The sequence below is a fragment of the Camelus bactrianus genome, chromosome 9, assembly GCF_048773025.1.
Source record: "Camelus bactrianus isolate YW-2024 breed Bactrian camel chromosome 9, ASM4877302v1, whole genome shotgun sequence".
NCBI classification, from domain to species: domain Eukaryota; kingdom Metazoa; phylum Chordata; class Mammalia; order Artiodactyla; family Camelidae; genus Camelus; species Camelus bactrianus.
The window spans coordinates 44,778,791-44,802,447 of NC_133547.1; the positions used below are offsets into that span (position 1 = coordinate 44,778,791).

At 46.9% G+C, this 23,657-nt stretch overlaps 1 protein-coding gene across 3 annotated transcripts in view; it reads right to left on the reverse strand.

Annotated features, from left to right (window-relative positions):
- Positions 1 to 408: 408 nt before the first annotated feature.
- NGF (nerve growth factor) overlaps positions 409 to 23,657 on the reverse strand; it is a 49,921-nt gene continuing 26,672 nt past the window's right edge. For all 3 annotated transcript variants that reach the window (XM_010968833.3, XM_074370248.1, XM_074370247.1), the window contains exons 2-3: positions 7,765 to 7,888; positions 409 to 1,306 (exon numbers count right to left, since the gene is read on the reverse strand). In XM_010968833.3, the coding sequence (XP_010967135.3) occupies positions 566 to 1,306; positions 7,765 to 7,888 (865 nt within the window). In that variant the 3' untranslated portion in view covers positions 409 to 565. The remainder of the gene's footprint in view (positions 1,307 to 7,764; positions 7,889 to 23,657) is intronic.

The following is a 23,657-nucleotide window of genomic DNA, read 5'->3' on the forward strand; positions in this document are numbered from 1 at the left end:
TCCAGGACCCAGCCTGGGCTCTCTGAGGTCGGGGCAGCCCTGTGCCCAGCAGGGATCTGCCTTCTGATGTGACTCCACAAGCTTCCTGGAGTGAAGCAATCAAGGCTCACAGACCCAGGCTGTGGGGCAGGTAATCCAAGGATTAGGTAGCTTTGCCTCTGGAATGCAGAACAAAGTTGCAATCCAGCCGATTTCCCTTCCTAATCACGCCTGGCTTAGGCTAATATCTGAACCCAGTTAGCCTTCCCTGAAGTTGCAGGGCGGGCTGTGGGGGTTGGGAGTGTGAGGGTTACAGGTGGCCCCGAGAGGGAGCCAGCGGATGCTGTGGACCATTCTCCCCACAGCACCCGTCCCAGGACTGGCAGATCGTCACACCGGACAGAATGACTGGAGGGCTGGCACACAGGCTGCTTCCAAAAATTTAATAAATAATGATTTTTTTAAAACTGTATAAACTATAAATTACCATGCAGTTTTTATAATTTAAAATAATTTACAGGTTGAGGTAGGGAGGGGCGCAGGAGAGTGGGTGGGGAGCTGGGGAGGGTGGGGGCTGTCGTGCAGGTCAGGCTCTTCTCCCCGCCTTCCTGCTGAGCACACACACACAGGCTGTGTCGATCCGAATAAACCGCCAGGCAGCCTGCTTGCCATCCATGGTCAGCGCCCTGACGAAGGTGTGGGTTGTGGTACAATACGAGTTCCAGTGCTTCGAGTCGATGCCCCGGCACCCGCTCTCGTCAGGATTGGGGTCCCGGCACTTGGTCTCAAAAAAGTACTGTTTGAATACACTGTTGTTAATGTTCACCTCTCCCAGCACCATCACTTCCTTGCCCTTGATGTCCGTGGCGGTGGTCTTGTCCGCAACCCACACGCTGACGCTGTCGCACACAGAGAACTCCCCCCGGTGGAAGATGGGATGGGATGGTGCTGACCGCTTGCTCCTGTGAGTCCTGTTGAAGGAGGCAGCACGATTGGCCTCCAAGTCCAGATCCTGAGTGTCTGCAGCCACGGGTGGGGGCTGGGTGCTGAATAGCACGCGGGGTGAACGCAGTCGCCTCTTTTTAAAAAGTTTGGGGTCCACGGTGATGTTGCGGGTCTGCCCTGCCACCCTGGCGGCTATCGCCCCAGCTGGGGCACTGTGGGCTCTGCGGAGGGCTGTGTCAAGAGAATGCTGAAGTTTAGTCCAGTGGGCTTGGGGGACGTCGTGTCCTGCTGGGACATTGCTCTTGGTGTGTGGTTCTGCCTGTATGCCGATCAAAAGAGCTGTGATCAGAGTGTAGAACAACATGGACATTACGCTATGCACCTGGAATGAAACAGAAATGAGGATTATTCCACGGAGTGCTGAGTGTTGGACAAAGGCAGTTTCTGGGTCCCTCAGAGTTGATCTCTAAGAGGATGACAAGGAGGTGCCCCTGGTGGCTAAGGGCAAGGTGATCCTGGAATTGACCATTCAAACTGGGACACTTTTGAGAGTGAAAGGCAATGCTACAACAGTTACACTGGGATGACAGGCATAAACAGGGCTGGCTCAGACAACCCAGATGTCTGCACATCCCAAACACGGGATGGGACAGAGCCCCTGAAATTCTACCCTGTGACGTGGTATGACCTGGCAGTGCTGTTTACAGAATTCTTTGAGTTCTCTGCCTGTGGGCAGGAGGTATATGCATGTAGTGTTGGCACTGAGATGGCCAGGGGGTGAGTTTGACACCTCTCCCAGCACTGTGTCCTGCCCGGAAGCTTGACTCCTCTGGGAGGGCAGTGGGAAGGGCTGCTGGGGACCTATCTTGAAGCCTCAGCACTGAACACACCCTCTTCAGCCAGCAGCACTGGGTTAGCTCTGAGATCTGGTGACTGAAAATCCATGAAGCATCATTTTGGGGAGAAAAAAAAATGTGTATAGCTCTGGGACCATCTTAGCCAGTCCATCTATTCAGCCTCTAGTTCCCGCATATACATGTGATACTGATAATGGTTCCTCTTTATGTGGGTGAAGTTTTTCAACTTTTCAAATGAGTTTACTTCTAGTGTCTCATTAGTCTGTGAGTTAGGTTGGGATTATCATCTCTCTTTGATATGCAAGGAAAGCGATCCACAGAAGATTAACTGACAGGCCTAAAGTTACAAACAAAAACTAGACCAGAAATAGAATCCAAACCTGACCCCTTACTAAGCCAGAATACCCTTCCATCCTTCCTTCCTCGCCCACTTTCTCTTTTATTCTTAAATGTTTCTTTTTAATTAAAAAAAACCATTTGATCATACATGAAAAGAGACCAAATGGCATAAATCCATCTGACCCCACGAGGTAGTGCAGACCCTTCTTGAGCATGTGCCAGACGGGGCTCTGCACTGCACTGTACTTGTCGACCAGTGACCTCCCCCAGGTTAACTAGCTGGGAGACGAGTGTTGTTGAGCTCGCTTCCAGTGAGCTCCTATGCACACCTACACATCTACATCAGATATCACCTCCTCTGGAAAGCTTCCCAGATCTTCCTGGTAGGGTTAGAGTCATCCCCTAGAAAGGGTGTTAAACTTTCAATTCTGTCCCTTCCCGTCTCTCTCCCCACAGCTCCAGTCATTTCTGCTCCCTGCCCATTTTTCCAGCCTGGCACAGGTACCACCTCCTCCTTGAGGCCTTCTCAGATCATCCCAACCAAAAGCCATCTCTTCTCATTCTCAACTTCGGAAGTGTGTGTGTGTTCTCTCCTACTAAATCAGTGTCATGAAAAGAACTCTGCACTGGATCCAAACCTTGTTTGGACTCCTGGCCCCGCTACTTGTTAGCAGAAAAAAGTCATGTAATCTTTCTGAGCCCTGGTTTCCTCACTGATAAAAAGCAGGCAATAAACACTATTCCACAGGGTTGTTATTAGGATTTAATAGGTGATCACACACTTATTTAATTCTGAGTCATTCCAATGTTCTGTGGCCAAGGACGTTGTTTTCTTCACTTAGATTGCTGCTTATTCACTCTCAGAGCTGACTCCATCCATATCACCTCATAGCTCATTGTTTGACCTCTGTCAGGCCTCTTTTTAAGCCCAGTGACTTCAGCCTGTCCCGCCACTGGCCGCAAGGTCCTGGAGGACAGAGCTGAGCCTCATCGACCTGCACAGCTAGTCACTCCACCCCTCAGCGTGCATTCCCTTGTCTTCTGTTTGTGCACAACCTTCTCACCTCTCCTCATGCTGTGTATAATCTTTCATGTGTCTGTCTCCCTGAGAGTGCTTTAGAAGCTGTGCCCTTTGAATTTACATCTTTCTGGGGCTGTGTACAGTGCCTGACTTGTAGTAGGTCCTAAAAAAAATCTATATGGAGAATGAATGAGAGTGTGAGTGGGGATGGTCAGGGCAGCTTCTTTCCACCGTGGTGCCTGGTTCCTTTTGGCTTTTGTGCCTGTGACCACATGCTGCATTCCTAATCCGTTTTAAAGTGATGCATTCTTCTCAGTAATGTGCTTTTATTCAGCTGGAAATAGACAGCTCTTTGGTGAGACACCAAAAATAAAACCGCAAGATTCTTTTCTCTTCGGTTACTTTGAACAACGTTTCTGTTTGCTCCAGTTCTCCAGCCAGCCGTGCAGAGGAGGCAGTGACACATCTGCGTGTTTGACCATCACTGGTTTTGCTGGCTAATGATCTTGCAGATAAGTAGCCAGCTGATTAGTCAGCTGGCAGCCCAGTCAACTCCTTGACTTTTGCTCCTTTTCTTGTTTCACTCCTTTCTGCTTCCCAGCACACATTATCTCTCATCAGGTAGATAAAGGGAGAAGAAATGACATGGAAATTCATCCTTCTATATCCATATTAGTAACACTTAGAATTTGGATAGGGAGCTGAAAAAAGACTCAACTGTAGGAGTTGATGGTAATAAGGGACATACTGCTTCCGATTTCCCATTACTAGAGGTTACCACCTCACCCTACAGTCTCCCCTTCAGTGAGCTCATCCTCTTCCAAGGGGTCAACTGAAATGTCTATGCAGTTCATGTCCACGCGAGGATCTCTGGCCCAGCTTCTCTTTTGAAAGCCAGCTTTGAACCCCCAGCTTCCTGATGGGCGACTCCCCACAGATGTTGACATCTTAAATGCAAGACATCCAAAACAGAAGTCTTCATCCTCATAATCCTTTCTGGGGTCATCACCCCCCACCCCCCGGCTCCTCTTCTTTACGCAGTGGCCACTGCCCCATTTGCGGCCGCTTGATTTACGAAGTGGTTCCATAGCTACTGTCTCTTGCGGGCATCTCTCCCCATCCTCCTGAACATGTTTCTCTACATTTCCTTTTTCTGTTCCTGGAATTCCCACTCTTTCATTCACCAGCTGCAGACCTCAGCTCATCACTGGACTCTGCTCTTTCCTCTGTGCCCTCCATCCAGCCTTTTCCATTCTGCTTCAACAGAATTTCCTGAAATTGTACTTTCTAATCCCACCTCTATGCTCCTGGTTCAGGTCATAGAACAGCCTCCCAACCTTTGTCCTGGCCTGTTCCTCTCTCTTCTCCCAATGCCCACCATCCCTGGCTGCCCCATCTAACTTCCTAAAACCCTGCTCTGATCCTCTCACCCTGCTCAAAGGATCCACTGGTGAGCGGTTGTCCAGTGAGCCACTAGGACAGCTCAGCCTGGCAGACAGATCCTGCCCTCCTTCTCCTCCCTTCGCATATTTTGCATTCCAGGCAAACTGAACTTCTCACAGGCAGTGATGGCTCCGTGCTTCCCCACCGTGGTCCTTAGTTCAGCCTCTTCCGTGCCAGGCATACTTCCCCCTGCCCCTCCCCAGGCCTTCCTTGCCCCCTACCTATGCCGGTCAGAGTCCTTCCTGTTGTCTTTTAACTCCCAACTTAAATACTACGTCCACCGGAGAGCGTATCCTATTTCCAAAAAGACAAATTCTCTCCCTTCTCCATCTCTAAAAGGATTTCCTTAATGCTCTCTTAGGCAGTGTATTCTCCCCTTATCCTGCCCCCTACAGGGCAAAGTTCCCAGAGGCAGAAATGCATCCTGTGCATCTTTGTCGTGTGCAAGTGACCTGACCTACACAGTGAGCTCCACCTCTGAGAGTCAGTGAGTGTGTGGACAAGTCTCCTTCCTTCTGTGCCCCTTCATTTCTCCATCTGAGTGGTGATGTTTAAAGTATCTTCCAACCCTCACATCCTTTGAGCTGAAGCAATTATAAAGATTTCTGCTCTGCCTGGCACTCTACTGGTTCAACTCAGTTGACTTCACAGTTTTTCAAGTCTAATGCTGCTCCTCAGTGCCCTGTCCAGATAACACATGGTACCTGGTAGCATTTAATCCCAGTGGAGATGTGCATCCTGGCCAGATTGTTTCAGTACTGTTGGAAGATGTTGCAAATATATCTCTCATTTGGGTCTTAGAGAAAAGGTTTTTTTCTTCTTTAAGTTGACCTACTCATAATTGTGTGCCTCTATAATATTTTTAAATTTAAAAAAGCCTTTTATTTAAAAAATTCATGAATAAGAAGGAAAAGAAAAAATAGTGTGTTTTCTATTCTAGTGATTTCAAGCACAAAGCAAAGTTTACAAAAGAACATTTTCTCCCCAGTTGATGTGAACCAGGGGAGGAGTTTTATTTCTTTATTTTTAAAAACAACCTTGGAAGTCTATCTCCTAAAGAGATGACAGTTCTCTCTGGGGCTAAGCTAAGCCCTGTGAGAGGAGTGATTGGCTGCGGAAGATACAATTCGGGACTCACATGAAGGAACATGTTCTGTTTAAGGTGTGAATGTTCTGTATTTGTCCCACTCCCATCAGAACGGAAGATAAATGACTAAGAGTGGGGAGACCTGTCAGGGGCCTTTTATCCAGCAACTGATGGGCCACGCAGCAATCCTGCCTGCTCCTGGGCCGGAGGTACATCCTGTGGCTTTCCCATGGTTCATACACTCCAGTCATCAGAGAAACTCCCTGCACCAGGTGAATGAGTTCACACAGGTTCTGGCCCCACCTGAATAGCTGATGAAGCTCCTAGACTGGGCCAAGTGATGGGTCCACCTCCGTGGCCAGGACGGCCTGTGGTGCTGAGAGGCACCTGCCTTTGGAGGTGCATTGTAGAGGGAATAAGAGAATTCCTGCCTTATAGGGAGGGATGCTGAGAGCTGTTAGTGATTCTCAGGCTAGAGATTAGATCGGTGAACTGGGGTCACTCTGTTAGCAGAGAGGAAATCCTTGTGGCTGAGGAAATCCAGCCTTCTCCTCCTCCTCCTCCATCTCACTCGCCACATTACGAGAGCGGGTCAAGAGTCATTTCTTGTTTTACATGTGGCCTCCGCTCTAAACGTAAACTGGCTGCTGCTTTCAGCTGTAAAGACTGGGATACTCTCAGGGTTGGGGCTTGCATAGAGTGAGAGAGGAATTCTAGGGCCCCTCCGCTTCCCTGGGAGGTATTCCCCGGGAGGCTGCAACAGAGAAAGGCATTGACGGAATAAAATCCAGTTCTTCTGCGAGCATCTCCCAGGGTGGATTTACTAGGGGGAAGTCTGGACTGGAAAGAGCTTCGGGGTTGATCAAGGCGAGAGGTTCAGTGCATTAGGATCACCTGGACGGCCTGTTAAACCACAGACTGCCGGGCCCACCCGCAGAGTTTCTGATTCAGTAGGTCTGGGTGGGGCCCGAGAATCCGCACAAGTTCCCAGGTGATGCTGATGCTTCTGGTTTGGGGACCACTTTTGAGAACCACTAATCCAGTCCAATCCTTGAACCTTATGGAGGAGAGAAATGGGCCTTGGGAGGCTCAGTGCAGCTGGTGAGCGGCAGGCTCTGCACATGGACGCCTGGCACTGCTCAGCCTTGGCTGATCTAGAGCAGAGAGGCCCGAGACAGCACACACTGTAATGGATGGGTCCTGGGCTGCGCTTCCAAGCCTCCACCATCAAAATAAAAATTCCATTCAACAGACTGTAAGTTTTACCTTCCCAAAGCCATAAATCAAGAGAGCAGGGAAGAGTTGGCTATTTAATTGTTTTATATCTGGTTTATCAGGTTTCTAGGCATCATGCAGACTTGATTCAAAAGCACTTAAGATGCCCATGATAGAAATATGTGGCCAGAAAGCAGTAGCAGGTACAGGCACCTGTGGATTCATTGTCTACTCCAGAGTGGAATGGAAAACAGAATCTACTGGTCTGAATTCTTACAGACACATCTTAAAATGAGTGAGGAGAGATCATAATTACATCATTATCATTTATTGGGTATAACTGTCTCATTACCCATCATAACAAACCTAGGAGGTAGGTCTTACTCTTCCCATTTTACAGAGAAGGAAACAGGAGACACAGTAAGAGTAAATTGGTGGAAGTGGGACTCCGAGCCAGGCCTCTGTCCCCAGATCTGGGGCTCTCCCCACTCTCTACTCCATGGCCAAGGGCATAAAGAGTGATCAAAGGCCTTCAATCCCATAAGGTCGCCTGCTCAGACAGACCAGGAGCTATGTGGAGGGAATGAGTGATGCTGACTGTCTGTTGGAGGCCCTGTGTTCTGTTACTTTACAGGTGGGTGGCTCAGACCCTCCACACGCCCCTGGAAGTCATGGGGCCAGCCTGAGAGCATGGGCGGCTTGCTCTCCCAGACGGGCTGGCAGGGCCACATGCACTGGGTCACTAGGAGCCACCTGGGCCCCCACTGACCAGCAGCTGGAACCGATGATGCCGATCCTCACCCTGGGGCTCACTTCCAGCTGTCCTGGCAGCTCTAGAACTAGGAACCTCGGTGAGCAGATGCCCCTCTAGTGCTTACCTCGGTGTGGCCAGGACAGAAAGCTGCTCCCTTGGAAAAGCCGTTATTGGGCCCGGACACTGAGCTGAGCTTGGGTCCAGCATGCCATCCAGCCCCGTGGACTGCACGACTCCGGGCCAGGACTCTGTGGGAGGAGAAAGCTGGCATTAGATGGGCACTTCCCCCACAGTCTCTAGCAGACGGATAGCTGTGCCCAAAGCAGGAGGGAAGGGATGTGCCAACTAGACAAGCCCCATTTCCCCGAGGGCTGGGACTTTACCAGCCTCAGGGCCCAGGAGGAGCTAGAGCTCAACTACTGAAAAGGCCAGGGGCTGAACCTGTGTGGACCTGGTTTCTGCCTGGAAACAGTCTATGGCTGATCTTATACCCGGTGTAGGTGCATCTAGCCCCATGTCAGAGTCCGGCTCAGCAGGCCCCTAAACCAGCATCAGAAATGGAATTATTCTGTACACTACATGCGTAGATGTACTAGACCCAACTCTGGACCAGCGTAACTAAGGTAAATTATACAGAAGAAGAAGTCCTGACAATTGAGAACAAGTTGGTGCTTTGATGAAAATCCAGATGCCTAATGGCGGCAAACAAGACAACCTGACCACTTGATAGATACCAAGAGCTCTTGCAGAACTAGGACGTGACTCTCAGAGCACAGGAGAGGGAGGCTGTCTGGTCCCCATGGTAGATGGTGGGCAGCCTGGGGTCTGGTTCCATCACTTACAGGAGGAGGATCTGATCTGGTCCACAACCCTGCAGCTGGATGTTTGGCCAAACCTGACTGATCGCTAGACTGGAACCTACCAAGCTGTGTCCTGGTCCAGTTCGCTTTCAGTGAGTCACTGAGTATCTTTGAGCAACTCTGAGCCTCCTCCTCCACAGGATGAGGAACTGGTACTGGTGATAACTCAGGTCCCCTCCAGCTCTGATTGCCTGTGATTCTGTGAGCATTAAAGTTCCCTAGCCTGCATCCCTGCTTTGTGCTTAGAAATGCTTTCTCCCCTGCTTAAACACTGGAATTCATTTATTTCATTTATTAAGCACTAAACTTGGAAGTGCGTCACCAGCCACTGTGCTAGGTGCTAGGGATCCAAAAAAGAATGAGACATCGCACAACATCCAAGAGCAAATAAGCTAGAGGTGAGGAAAGCCAGCACACGAGCACCATTTAAAGCACAATGCGATAAGAATGGTGGATATCTGACACGGGATGGAAAACATAGTGGGGGAAGGAACTGATTTTATCTGGCCAGATTAGCCAGAGACATATGTTCACAGAGGAAGCAGCATCTGAGCCAGGTTCTTACAGATGAACAGGAGCGCATCAGGGAAGAAGAGAAGGAAAGGCATCCCAGAGCCCCAGGGCTCAGTAACTGGCTGGAGGTCCAGCATGGCTTAAGATGGGGTCTTGCGGGCGGGTGGGAGGAGTATGTGATGGGCTTATACAGCAGCACATGCTCGTGAGCTTGCAGAGCTCAGTGCTGTGGCCTGCCTGCTGACTGTACCTTCCAGTGTGACACAAAAAGCCTCCACCATAACCTATGGGACAACTAGGGAAGTAAGAGTGACTCTCTGACTATATTCTGTATATTTCACTATCAGCCAGGATGGCCTCCAATCTAGGTGATTAGAAGGAGAAAGAAGGACTATCTAAATGAAGCATTCCACAGCTCCTGGGCAGACCTGCCTTTCTGGGGCATCAGCTGTAGACCAGCCACAATAGGTTCCCTGACTGTATATCTACAACCTCGGGCCAAGCTACCTTCTCATACCAGGGTCCCCTGCCCACCACATCTAGATGCCTGATTTATTTGAGACCCTGTCTTGCATCTTTTATGCCTTTGGCCTTTCCTTGTTCAGCGTAGGAACAGGTAGTTGCTACTGGAGAGAGCAACTTCCTGTCTAGGATACGGAAACAGTAATTTTCATAGATATCGTTTTCATTGTTTTTAGTCTCATGCTAGCGAAGGCTGGGGCTCTAAAATTAAATCTGATTTAAATGTTACTAATTTCTAATGGAAAGATATTAGAAACAAACAACGCAAATGCATATCTATTTTTAAAACCCTGTCTGTTCTCATGTGGTAATCACTTCATCAGTCAGCTTTCACACTTTTATAAATGCATAGAAATAAGTCCCAGCTCATCTCAGGACCACGTTCCCATTCCTTCTCTTAGGGCACAAAGGAAAAACTATTGAAGTCTGGTGTACCCCTGCTAGACCTGGACAACGCTGGCCTGGCCTGGGCCTCAGGCTTCAAAGCAGTGTTTCTCAAAGTGTGCTCCACTGTAGTACTAGCAATATCTTGGAATTTGTTAGAAACGCAAATTCGTTGTCTCCACCATAGGCCTAGCGATGCTGAGTGAAACCCAGCAATCTGAGTTTTAACAGCCCTTGCAGGTGATTCTGATGCACACTTAGGTTTGAGAAGCACTGTTTTGGAGGGTCCCACTCTGGCCCTCCTCTAACTGCGGCCTCCCCACGGTGGGAGGGATCCAGCACCGAGAGAGTGACAGCCCAGAGTCAGTTTACTGCCGTGGGCTGCCTGCTTGACTATAACTTCCCTTAGTACAGTCAACTTTATGTCTAGACCACACCCCAGAGCCCCTGACCAACCAGCCTTGAGTCAGCTAGAGCTAAAGGCTCTTCTGAAGGACCCTGAAGTTAAGCCTGTGTATGTGACCGTCTCTGTGGACTGCGGACACTTGTCTCAGTGGCCCCTTCACTGTCATGAGGTCTCAGTGATATTTTGGTCAATTTCAAAATACAAACTGCATTATGTAAAGCTCCCAAGGTGACCCCAAGAAAAAGCCAGGGCTAAGAATCATGGCTATACAGGATGAATGGGAAACTTGACGCTGGCTTTGATGAGCTAGCAGGTAAGAGAAATTATCAAGAAATTAATATACCTCAGGAAATATTAAGTGTAGATTTGGTCACACTGTAGGCAACAAACAGGTGTGAGACTATGCCCTGCAGAGTCGCTGGGGGATGTTGTCCCTGTCTCCCCTGCCCACCCCACCCCACCCCCAAATTATCTAGATGTAATTGACATTTGTCAATTGGGAAGTTTTCTTTTTACTCCTTGCATGCCACTTAAAACATCCTTTGGTACTGAAGCTATGGTTAGCATTTTATTATGCCCGAGGATTATTTGCTGACATTTTTAATACCAAAAATTGGAGGATGCTTGACTAAAAAGAATTCTTGGACCACTCACTCCTTGCATATGCTCAGACACAATGGCTAGTCCCGAGAGTAGCTTACACCACATCAAATACGCTAGAGCAGCTGGTGTGAGCTGCAGCCTCCATCCTCCTAGATGAGTTGGGAGAACTCACGAGGAATGTTGGGCATTAAGAACATGTTCCTGAGGGCGTAGGAATAACTGGTGGCACTGCTGCTGTGGCGTTCGTTCCTGTGACTCTTCCCCTTAACTCGCCCCTCTCTCTCTTAGTGCTTGCTCCAAGCCTTTCCACAAAGAAAATGTGAAGTCTTTTGTGCTGAAAGTCTGTTTTCCTAATTTTTAGCCTAATCAGACATTTTCTAATATGGAATATGACCATGATTTGCTGACTAGGAGCTCTTCTTTGGGGGAAAAATTCAGTTTGGGCCATCTTGCGACGATCTGACGTGTTTTAACTATTTGGTGGTTTTGGCACATCCAATGGGAAAACAGTGCATCTGGCAACAAGGACTTAGGAAGACATTAAGGTTCAGCAAAATCGCTATTCTTTTAGACTGAAAGTTTCAATACTGACAATTCTAAAGGGCCTTGCTGCATTTCCCTAAAAGAGGGGATGGTCCAATGGCTCTTTTGGAGCTTCTGGGATAAATTACAAACTCTTCCCAGCATTTCCCCAGAAAGTCAGGCAGCTCAAGGAAGAAACCATCATGATTGGTTGACCTTGAGCTTCAGAATCAAAGCATTTGCTACAAATGTGCGTGGCCTTCTGGGCCACAGTCTGCATGATATTTCCCCAACTGGATTGATGAGCTGTGGATTCACAAGCTGTGTAATGCCGATGCCACAGAGGGGTTTCCATAACTTGGGTAATTACAATGACATGAATGCGGTAGACATGATAAGACATCTAAACACACAGCAGCCTCCCATTACAGAGCCGAGGGCAGTATATTTTTGCAAGAATGTGCTACTAAATAACAGTCCTTGTAGCATAGCCCATCAGCTTAGTAATACTAACGATATATCTATAATCTACATTTGAGTGCCAAAGACAATCCAACGGTTTTTCAAACTTTTCTGCAACCCTAAGAAAACATCTCCTGAGTTCCAACTGGCTGATCCTTAAACCACAAGAGAAAAGATCCATTTCAGCTCTGCTTTGGGCCTTTCCCGGCTGTTGTTCCCATACTTGGGACTAAGAGCAGACAGAAGTATTGCGGGAAAAAGGAGACTCTTGGGTTGGTTGGAATCAAAGTTTAGATCCAACAGTACCAGCACCTCCAGCCCATTGCAGACCAAGATGACCACCTGGGATGGAATACGTGAATGAAAACAGAACGTTGCCAGTGAATGCTAACTGGGATCCAAGCTCACTCTTCTATTTGCTTTATAGGATTAAATGTCTTCAGCTCGTCTTGAGCTAGCCTTTTCCTCTCAGTGTGTGGTATGTTTTCCAAGCAACAGGTCAAGCAATGTTACGACACATAAGTCTATAATGCAATTCAGATGTAACTTCAGAAATTAAGACAAGCTAAACCCTGAAAAAGACCCAGGAAAAATCTTGGTGAAACAGACAAGCAGTGTTCTCCGGTTTTTGAAAAGTCAGGCATTCTGTCCTTCAATTAAAGAGGGATAAGCGACAAGCCATGGGACTTGAATGTAAAGGTCCCCGTAAAAGGCCACCCTGACTCGTTAAAGTGTCCATGAGATGAGACTACTTCTGTTGAAGCAGCTGGACTTCAATTTCGCTGCAAAAGCAGCTGCACCCCAACTACCCCACAGCCAAGAAAACATGGTTCCAAAGGAGCCAACAGCAAACACATCCTGGGGAAACTGAGTCCTGAGGGCATGTCAGATGCTGCCCCACTCCACACCCCCTGGAGTGACAGCTCCCTCACTCTTCTGAGCTGACATTTCCTGGCTTGTCTGCTGACTTCACATGCAGAAAATCTGACTCCAGGCATGAAAGAGATAACAGCCCAGCTTTGCCCAGGCATGTGGCCCATGCAAATCCGAGGGAACCCGAGGCTAAGATAAGAGCTGGAGATGAAGAATTTATTTCCATGTGTGTGTTTGTCAGGGGGCTCTGGGCTGTTTGAGCTACTTCCTGTGTGTGGCTTTAACCTTCCAGTCCCAGTGTCATATATGCCTGATGGGGAATGTCAGAATGTCAGCGGCTGGTTAACTGTAATGAGGGGCTATTTGATGGGCGTTTTAAAGCTTATTTTAAGGGGTTTCATTTAGCTCTTTCATTATCTCAGGAGGAAAGGTCAGGGGAGATGAAAACCTGCTGTCCTCCTAGTCACGTGATTCTCATACAATTGTATTTCAGAACATTCTCCATCTTCTAGTGTTTCTTCTTTTAAGCTTTATTGGACCATGACATCATGAACGAAAGCAAAACTCTGTACTGGGGAAATTTACTCCAGGGCTAACAAGAGACCCACAGAGTGCATCATCTCCAGGGACCCAGAACATTGTGGCTAATGAGAAATTCCAAAGATAAGGGCAGATTTCCCTGCTCCATCACGACACACACAAACACACACACACACACTCACTCACTCACTCTCATACGCACGCACGCATGCAGAGAAAGAAGAAACCAGGCACTCAGCTACTCATCCTATTGCTTTTAAAGAAGTTTAGATGTTTAAGATTCAGAGAAATAGAACTATTTATTTTAGAATCTTGGTTATTACTTTACGGAATTGTAGGCTGTTAGAACTGTGAGGAAAGGGCCACTAGTGACGCTGCATTTCCCTTGATGGCTTGTTACCCAAGGCCCTGAGGCCTGGGGCTGGTTGCATTTCAACCCTACCGCTTAACCAACTGTGTGACCTTTAGTATGTGACTTAACCTCTCTGTGCGTAAGTGTCTCCTCTAAAAATTAGAAATAATTATACCTTCCACCTTGGATTGTTGAGAGGCTTAAATAGAATAAGCATTTAGCCCAGTGCCTGGCACCTAGCTGATGCTACATAAATGTTAGCTATTTTTATTAATGCCATTAAAGACATTGAGCTATACTGAGTCTGGGTGCAGAATAGGAAGTGATGCCTCGTGTCCATCCCATGTCCTGGTTGGGCTGTCTCTGGCAAGAAGAAATCCCGTTTGTGTCGCAGTCCTTGTTTATGTCCCCATCTTTGTGGACTGGCTGGCCAGGCACATGCTCAGTGGCCTCCGTCTGCGCAAGCGTAGAGCACAGTCTGCAGCTGCAGGACGATTATCTGCAATCATTTCCCAACAAAGATGCTGAGTAACGAACTGAAATACTCATTTTTGAAATGATCCATTTTCTTCAGCCTTGTTGCAGTCAGAGGCAGGAAGCTGCCCTGCCCCAGCTATGGTGAAAACTTGCCCAGCCCTGTAGAGTTAATCGTATCTTTGCTCAGGGTGATTGCTGCCTAACAGGGCAAGTGAATCACAAGAAGAACACAACACGGACCATCTTCATGGTCAAGGCTATGCTCAGTTATCCAGGGATTTGGGACAAATTTAGGCATCTGCTGAATCACTAACGTCTTGAGGTCTTAGGTGTTTTCCTCTCCATGAGGATGTGCCAGGGTAGGCACGTGATGAATGTTTATCAAACAGAATTGAACTCTTCCCACGGCTGCACCAGTTTATTCAAAGGCAATCATTAGTTCATATTATATTGGTAAATAACAAGTGGTCCCAATTTATATTCCTGGATACCTGGGAGAGCCCCCGTTTCACTTCGGCGATGTAGGGTTTTATTTCAGAAGAAGAATGCCCCATTGCCATGCTGACAGGTGCGCTGCTGAGGAACCAAGTATCAGCTCTCAGCAGACCCCGTTCTGCCTTCCTCACAAGCACTGAAAAGCATACACAGGTGTTGTGCAAAACAAACTCCTTATTTCCAGCTTGCTTATTTTTCTTGTCTAAGAATTTCCTTGGAGAAAGTTATGCGCCAACCCAGCCGCTGGTTGTGTTGTGCAATCCACTGGGATGGCAATCACCTCATTGTTTAGTTACAGCCCACGAAAAGATGAAGAAAAGAAAGGGAAAAGCCGAGCACACACATACAGAACAAGGGTGGAGGCTGTGAGATGATAATGAAAACCATTTGTTAGCAGTCACTCTTTCTTTGAGAAGCAGCTGAGCTCCTGGCACCAGGCCTCTGTCTGTGAAAGGGAGCTGCTCCTCCGAGACCTTCCAGGGACTCATCCCACCATGTCTGGTCTAGAGTGTCACCCTTTGTCCCTAGGAAGGTGGGTTCTTGACAGACTGCCCCAGCTCCCCTTGGCCACAGCCACCAGGCCTGGCTCCAGCCCTCACCTTCTGTCCCAGGACACCTACCCATCCTCTGGGCACCTGGCCTTAGGGACTTTTAAGCTCTGCCTAAAGCTGATTTAGTCCACTCTGTGTACGAAGGGCTCTCCTCTTTGCCTGCATTGTGTCCACCCTTCTGTGTCCAGGACTCGCAGCCCCTGCTTTCTTTCTACTTTTATTTCTTTCCTCAGACCTAATTTTTCTATTCCCCAAATATAGATTCAAATATATTTTTAGGAGGAAAAACAAAAATAAATAAAAAATTAAAAATAAAACAAACAAAAAACTTTGAACAAACAATCCCACCTAATTTACTGCCAGTAAAAGTGTGTATCTGCCTCATCCAGTTTGTTTTGCTTGCATTGATCCCAAGAGAGGAATCACCTCAAAAGGCACATGTTGTAGTTACAGGCAGAGCCTGGTACCCAATGCACATGTGCTAATGAAGTCCTGGTACCTAAGTGCCCCACCTCTCTCTGCCCACTTCTCAAATCTATCACAGCATTTATACAGGCCTCTTTTCCAGATCCATACAGCATGGCAGCATTATCTCTAACCACCTCCTCCACCACCACGTCCACCACGAGTGCCACCTGCATTGCCAGCACCACCACCACCCCCTCCATCATCATGACCACCACCCTCCTGGCATCACCCATCACCACTACCAGCATCACCACTTCCTCCATTTTACCGTTACCATTACCACCCCCACTATCAATACCACTACAACTATTACTACCATCACCACCATCACTAAAGGATTAAAAAAGACCTTCTTGGAGTCAGGCAGGGAAGTCTGACCAGTGTTCCCCAAGTCCTGCTCTTAGGCTGTCAGTAGAATCAGCAGAGCCAGAAGAGGGCCATGCCTGGGGGATCATTTAGTCTGTTCCAAGTACTCAAGTGAATTATTTAGGTCCATATAACTTCCAACTGGGTGGTGAAGAGAGCTGAGTCTATAAATCAATATGCCTGCTTTCCATAGATGTATTCCATCATACTGCTTTCCAGCGCTTATTCTGGAATCTGTTTTTTCCTTGCTTTCCCCTGAGTTTTGTTGTTATTGTTAACTTTGTATTTCCAGTAATGTAGATGACAACATTACTCAGTTTAATCATTTTTTTAACTAGTTTTATCATCTCAAAAGAAGACTATCCATGGCTGTTACAAGGACATTATACACAGACAAACACACACACACACACACACACGCACGCGCACACGCACACTCCAAAAGGTAGGTAAGGAGTTACGGATCTTGGTCCTCCCAGAAGGAGGTGGGTTCCTTCACTTGTCTGTGCAATGTATTGAGGATAAGTGCACCATTGTTGCTGCATCTTTGAGTTTTTCTATTTCTTCACAATCTGAAGACAAGAGGACTTTGTGTTTAGGCCCCTACCGGAGGGAAGTCTCTCCCTGACTCCTCCTCTCAGCCTCCAGAAGGAGACTCTCCTCTGACTAGTTGGACTCCATGCAGTGATTGGCTCCCACTCAGAAGAGGGGAGTTCCCTGGGAGTCAAAGACTAGCCGGAGAGTGGCTCTCTCTTGGCCCCTCTGTGCCAGAGGGACAAGGGCCCCCAGTGTCCCCGGAGGAGGCCAGCTCCCTGGCATGCTTCTTCCTCAGTCACTTGTTCAGATACTGGAAGTTGGAGTCTGGGCTTGGCGGAGCAGAGGGCGGGTGTAGGATAGAAATCCCCCGAAGAGCCCCTTTGGGCCTCTCCCTTGGGCTGCTTAAGAGGCATCGATAAGGGTGGAATTGCCTATATTTTAGGTGTAAGTTAAATGCAATATAATATGATGTATTAAAATATGTTAAATAGTTCACTAGCATAAACCATAGGTTAACAGTGAATACAACTACTACCGCTAATGAGCAATATTTACTGTGTATTATGTGCCAGCCACCCTACAAAGGGCTTTCTAGAGATTGTCTTATTAAATGCCCATTAAAAATCTTCTGAGATCAGTCTCACCCTCATTTTACACATAGGGTAACTTGCACACGGCATGAAGTGGGCAAGTGCAAGGTTGCACTGCTTAGTGGATGGCATGGCAGACAGCAGCCCAGGTCTTCCTTGTCACCCTTCTCCAGACTGCTCACAAACCTGGCCATCCAAAAGGGCAACAGCTTTGTCCTCTGGGTTTTCTATTGAGTATCGATCTCTGCTTCTGTGATGTGGATAATGTATAGGTGGGATCCGGCATAGCTTCTATTCTTGAATTTACCTAATTGCTTTTAAAAGTCTAGTGCTGGTTTTCTAATTCCTAGAATACCTGGACTTCTCTACTTCTCTGTCATGAGGCCCTCCTTGCTCACCACCATGAGGCGGCCCATAGACACTGAAATTCCCTCCTCACTGAAATACTCTAACCACCAAGACACAGATTCCGGATGGACCCGCCATTCTGACAGAAATGTAGGCACAGAAGATAGATGCTTAAAATGTGAAATTGTTTCTCCCTGAGCAATTTCGGAACATGAGAATGTGTCTATTCCATGTGCTCTCATACATTTTCTGGATAAGGTTTACTCTTAATTGTGAGACCATGAAAAACAAACAAATGAAACACAGGCAAGACAGGAACTACTCACTCTGGGCTGGAATGCGATTCTCTGTTGGTTGGCTTTTTGGGTGTGAAGGGCAAGCCAGAAACGGATGGAGCCGGCTGGAGTCTGTTAATATTTCCATTCATGGACACGCAATAGAAACCCATCTCATACATTTACAGGAAAACATCAAATATAATATCTTTGTTGCGCTTAATCAGAACCAGAGTAAAATTCCAGTCACCAAGAATAGAATCCTACCCTAATGATTTCATTTTTCATCCAAAATATACAGTGTTTTCTCTGCCTGCTCTGTTTGTCACTTTCTAAAACAAGAAATTACCAAGCTATGACTTTGGTTTGAGGGGTGGGGGAAAGCAGTAAACACTGAACAGAGAGGTGGAGAGATCGAATGTCAAGGGTCCTTCGTGGATGAGCATCTATGAGTGGATTCAGTTTGTGAGTTGTTGAGTTTATTTTCCAGAACTGTGTGAATTACTCAGTCAGGGTTCAATTGTCCAGGCTTCACGCTCTTAGCAGTGAGTACTTCACATAACAAGAGTGAATCAAAGGCAAAGAAGAAGAGGTTGAGTTACCATCAGTGTTTTTCGTGTTTGGTTTTTTGTTATGTTTTGTTTTTTAGGAAGACACAGTTATTTTCATTGTTCATGAATGAAATGGTCTTTTCCTAGAAGAATGAGATTCTCGTGCTATGAAAAACAGGACACCTAAACAGAACAGAAACATTTCCTTCTGATTTGCCACATTGAATTGAATAGATGGTTTAATAGTAGAAATCTCACTGCTATGTGTGTAGCAGATGATGGTTTTCATTTTAAGTTGTGGGGTGAAAATGAGGCAGTTTCTTTAGCCCACCAGCTTACAGCCTTCAGAAACTCTCTTTGAAAGAGACAGGGCTGCTGTCTTCTCCTAACTTCTCAAGAACAGCATGAGCAGGAAAGGTGAAGAAGAAAGGAGAAGAAATCACAAGGAGGCTCTTCACCCATGAGCAGTGGCTGTCACCTACAGGCTAAGAGTGACATTTTGGCAGACACATCAGAAGGACACGCATTGGCCGTGAATTATGTGGCTTGGCCCCATCTCCACCAGGCACCATGGGGGATCTGAGTAATGCTGGCACTGAGGATGGACCTGGCTCTGGTGCTGGATTTGCTGCTTCCAATTAGGGGCCAGTCTGGGGCCGGGTCCAGGTCAGGGACAGAGGGAGAAACGCCTCTCTCATTTCCCATCAGCTTGGAGCTTGAAGAGTGTTTGTGGCATGAATGGATGAGCCCTGAACAGATGGAACCAGACCAGCCCAACAACTGCAGTCACTGACTGGGACAGAATCATGAGCTGGGATTCGCCCTGCCCTTAGGAAGTCTGATGTCATCATAGAGGGAAACTGAAGAAATGAAGTGAGAAAGATGGAAATAAAGTAAGAAGCATTTGAGAGAGAGAGGAGTGAGCAAAGCAGGAGGGGAAGGGGGGACCCAAAGGGCAAAGGAGCAGCAGCAAGGACAGGAGAGTGGGCTGAGGCGGGGCCAGGGGAGAAGGAAATGGAAGAAAGGGACACCAGTTGAGAGAAAACTTTGAAGATGGCCTTGACCTCAGCTCCAGTGAGGGGCTAGAACTCCCCACAAATCACAAACAGACTCACACTCTTCAGCCTGTGCTGGCAAGATGTGGATTTCCTTGGGGAAACAGCTCAAGCAAAAGGTAATCAGAGCCATTTATAATTAGCGTCTCCCCCACAAAGAACCCAGATTTCATCAAGCTGGCTTCTGGTAGTCATACAAGAGAATCCTGATGATGTTTCAATTAACAGTCTATTAGAATATGATTTTTGCTGGAGGAATTCCAAATGTGAGCCCAAACTCAATGATAACATTGCCTTGGCAGAATGACACGGTGATTTCATCCCATAGCTTAGGATAAGGCCATGTCCCAGGGTACACAGCACCTTCAACACAAACGTCCCTCATCACAGAGCCACCGTGCCAGACTGGCCCTTAAACATGATCGAGTGACCTCACCATTATCAGAGCCAAAGAAAATGCCTTGGAAAAGAAATGGTGAGTGAAAAGGACAAGTGGACAACAGCAGGGGACCTGGGGCTTCCCACTGAGGCCTAGATCCAGCTGGAATTGGTTATAGTGTAAACTTTGTTTAATCAAGTCCTCTGTCATTAATAAAAGCCCTAACCAAATCCAAACACAGATAAATGATGATGTGCTTGGATTTCACATTGGACTTGCATCACTGCTTCACCAGGTGCCATCCATAAATCTGGGGTGCAGGCTGCTGGGGCTGGGGCTGCAGAGAGGCTGCCTTGGGGTGTGCTTCCGCCTTTCTGCTTGTGCCACTGCCGTTTCCCTTTACAGCTGCTCCGCCAGCCAGTGAACAAGCTGAGGGAGACCACGGGCTCTGCCCAAGACCCACAGGCCTTCTCTTCTCAGTGTGGCAACAGTTAGAAGCAAACCAGGAAGATGGGACATCTAGAAACTAGCCCTTAGTAAAAATGATGGGCTGAATTGGGGATGTCACAAGTTCAGGAAAGCTTTCACCGGGGGGAGAAGAGCTGCTGTCCATTGTTCCAGGAGACACAATTGGGATGAAAAGGCCCAAGTGGAAGAGGAGCAGGTCCTACCTCAACACAAGGTTGCTAACAATCTCCAGCAAGGGAAACGGGCTGCCTGCTGAGGTCCAGTCCCCTGTCATGAGCCATGTTCAATTCAGGCTGAATAACTATAATGGCCTCTCATTATAAGAGCGTTAAACGTGTGCAGATTATAAGCAACTAGAACAAATAGAAGGAAGGGAGGGAGGAAAGAAGGAAGGAAGGACGGGAGGAAGGAAGGAAAGGAGAGAAAGAGAAAATGAACAACAACGTACATAGTGAGGGTGATTCTTCCTGGAGTCCCACCAAACGAGTAGGGTGGGAGGCAGGGATGCCCTTCTTCCTTCAGTGTCAGTCCCCATCACCCTCTCTCTCATTTTGTGAGCCTGCGTGGACTTACTGGGAAAGATTCGTTTGTTTTAAACAACATGGCCCCTTCGCAAGCCAACTACTTCATCTGGTGTGCCACCGAAGAAACAGCAGTCTGTTCCCACACTCGGGGAAAAACCAGCTGGTTGAACTTATTGAGAGGGATTGTTATTGTCCAATGGGGGGCCGTCCTGAGGGGTTTATGAAGGTGAACTGGCCCTCTTACACACTACCTTTAGAACACAGCCCTGCATGAGATCAGCCAAGCTTCCTCTGTTGGGAACACTAGAGGGCAGATAGATGGCCTTTAACAGGAGGTGGGTGGCTGGAGGAGGCTGCGGGTGTCCTGAAGTGCTCATGGTAGCCCCCAGCCATCCCCTGCACTTTCACAAGACCCCTTGTTGTGCAAGCTAGAATTACTCATCTGACTGTCTTTGTGGAGCCTAGTACCATATACAGCGGCTCATTTAGGAATCCTAGTCTTAATAATATTACAACAGAACTCAATTTAGATACATGCATACATTAAAGATAGACACGGGAAAAAAGGCTGGAAGGAAATACAGCAAATGTTAGCAGTAGTCAAGTTAAAGGATGATGGGTGAGTTTGTTTTATTCTTTATACTTTTCTGTATTTTCTAAATATTTTGCAGTGAGCCATGAATAGCTTTTGCAATCAGAATAATGTATTTTAAAACAATTTGACAGCTGTATATTTAAAACCGCAGAAATGTCCATGGAGTTCACCTCTTAATCCCACTGAGACTTTATGCCACAAAAATAATCCTAGGAGGGAAAAAGCTGTACTCCTGACATTTTTTTTTCCTAAATTATTTATAATTGCAAAATCAGAAGCCAAGTGTTCTTCAGAAATGGGATAGTTCATTAGTTCCTTGGCAGAAAATCTTTTTCAAGGACTTCTGTGTAGCTGTTAAATATGAAAACTGTTAAGACACTTAAGAACAAGGAGAAAGCTTTGTGTGTTGACTTGGGGTGGAACAGGGGGCAAAGCAGGTTCAGGAAGACCATGTATGAAATCACTGCAGCCAAGGGAAATCACATGTGCACAGGAACCAGGCCTGGAAGTAAGTATCTAAAGTGAAAACAGTTGTATTGCATGTTAGAACTTTGGGTGATCTTCCCTTCTCCCCCGTTTTCCAAATGGTTCAGAATGTTGTTATAATGCCTTTATAATGAAAATAAGGTCTATAAATCTTTCCATATGTTCTTTCTGTAAACCCTTCAGGTTTCAGGCAATACCAGATACATTCCTGTGTTAGTGTTCCCCTCAAGGTGCCTGGCCTGGGCTTCCACATTCTGCAGGGGAGCAGTCGGTGTTGCCGATTAAGCCACCAGGTTTATTCTATGGCTTTAGGTGGCTGCAGGTGGGGGACGTGCTCAATCTGTGAGCATCCTCTTTGTTGTCAAGTTACAGCTTTGTTGCCTTGAGCAGAGAATAAGAAACTGATGAATGGTTCCGATGGATGTGGATACACTCCCTATACTTGGGCATGAATGCAGCATGTTGGGGACTTGGATTCTCCTCCATCTATTGTTGACTTAGGCGGTTTTATCCCCCAAAGCTCACATAAGGTTTGTATATAATGTCAGCTCCTGATGATCTGTGGAAGGAAAAAATTGGAAACAAACCACCCGGCTATTTGTAGTACATATCATTTGGTGGTGTTAACCTCAGCTCTGGGGGAAACAGGATGGGAGAGCAGGAGGAGTGGAAGGAGAAGGAGGAGGGAACCACTAACATTGAGTATGTACCTGTCCCTCTCCAGGAATAATTTTAGGAGCTTGTTCGTGTGTGGCTCCCAGACAGACAAGGGAACTGAGACTCTGAGATGTTAGGTAACTTGTCCCAGGCCACACAGGCTAGGAAATAGGAATTATCTAGTTTCAAAGCACAGTAAGATTCCATGCTCTGAGCACATGCTAACAGATAATCCACAAAATGAAAAAAGGAGTCTAGACCTGACTTTAATTGCCAGGGTCTTCTATCATCAGTGGCGATTCTGACCACCATCCCCTCCCCAGTGGATATTTGGCAACACCTGGAGACATTTTGGGTGTCATAATGGCATAAAGGGTTGCTACTTGCATCTCATAGGTAGATACTGCTAAACATCCCATAGTGCACAGGACCACCTACCACAACAAAGAATCATCTGGGCCGAAATGTTAATAGTGTTGAGGTTGAGAAACCTTGCCATAACTGAATAGAACCCAGTGTAACTTATCCCCGCCACATTCACTTCCTTGTTCACTTACAAAATAAAGTTTCTGTGGTTCTGAGCAATTCTCAAATATATAAAGCAACTGAGGTGCTGTCTGTCTACTTATCATAGGATTAGGAACCACTCAGCATATGTAAATCAAATTAATGTGCATAAAATCTGGATGACAATGCCAAGTTCAAGTCTGAAATTTATGAAGGGAGTTTACAGTGAAATTGCCAGCAAGAAATTAACAGCTCCCCAAGTGTTACCAATTGTGGCTAACCCTAATCTGTATTACATTTTGCAAAGAATAGCTACACATTCACTTAAGTCTCAGGATTCCCCCATATAAAATCAAAAACTTGGCTGTTCTCCGATAAAATAAGGTCGAATCCCTAAGTTTTAACACTTAAACTGTGTCCATAAGCAGAGAGTAAATTGCTTTGGTTTGCTGTGGCTTGCCTATCTGGGGGGGCAGCAGATACTAATTTTGTTACTTCTATGGCATTAAGACAGCCGCTGGATAACCAGAGCTAATGAATTACTCAGTAATTTTGTGGTTCACCATAGTGTTATAGGCATAGGGTTGTACCAATATTTGAGAAAAACTCTTAGAAACTCTATAAAACTAAAAACGACTCAGGGATCATCTA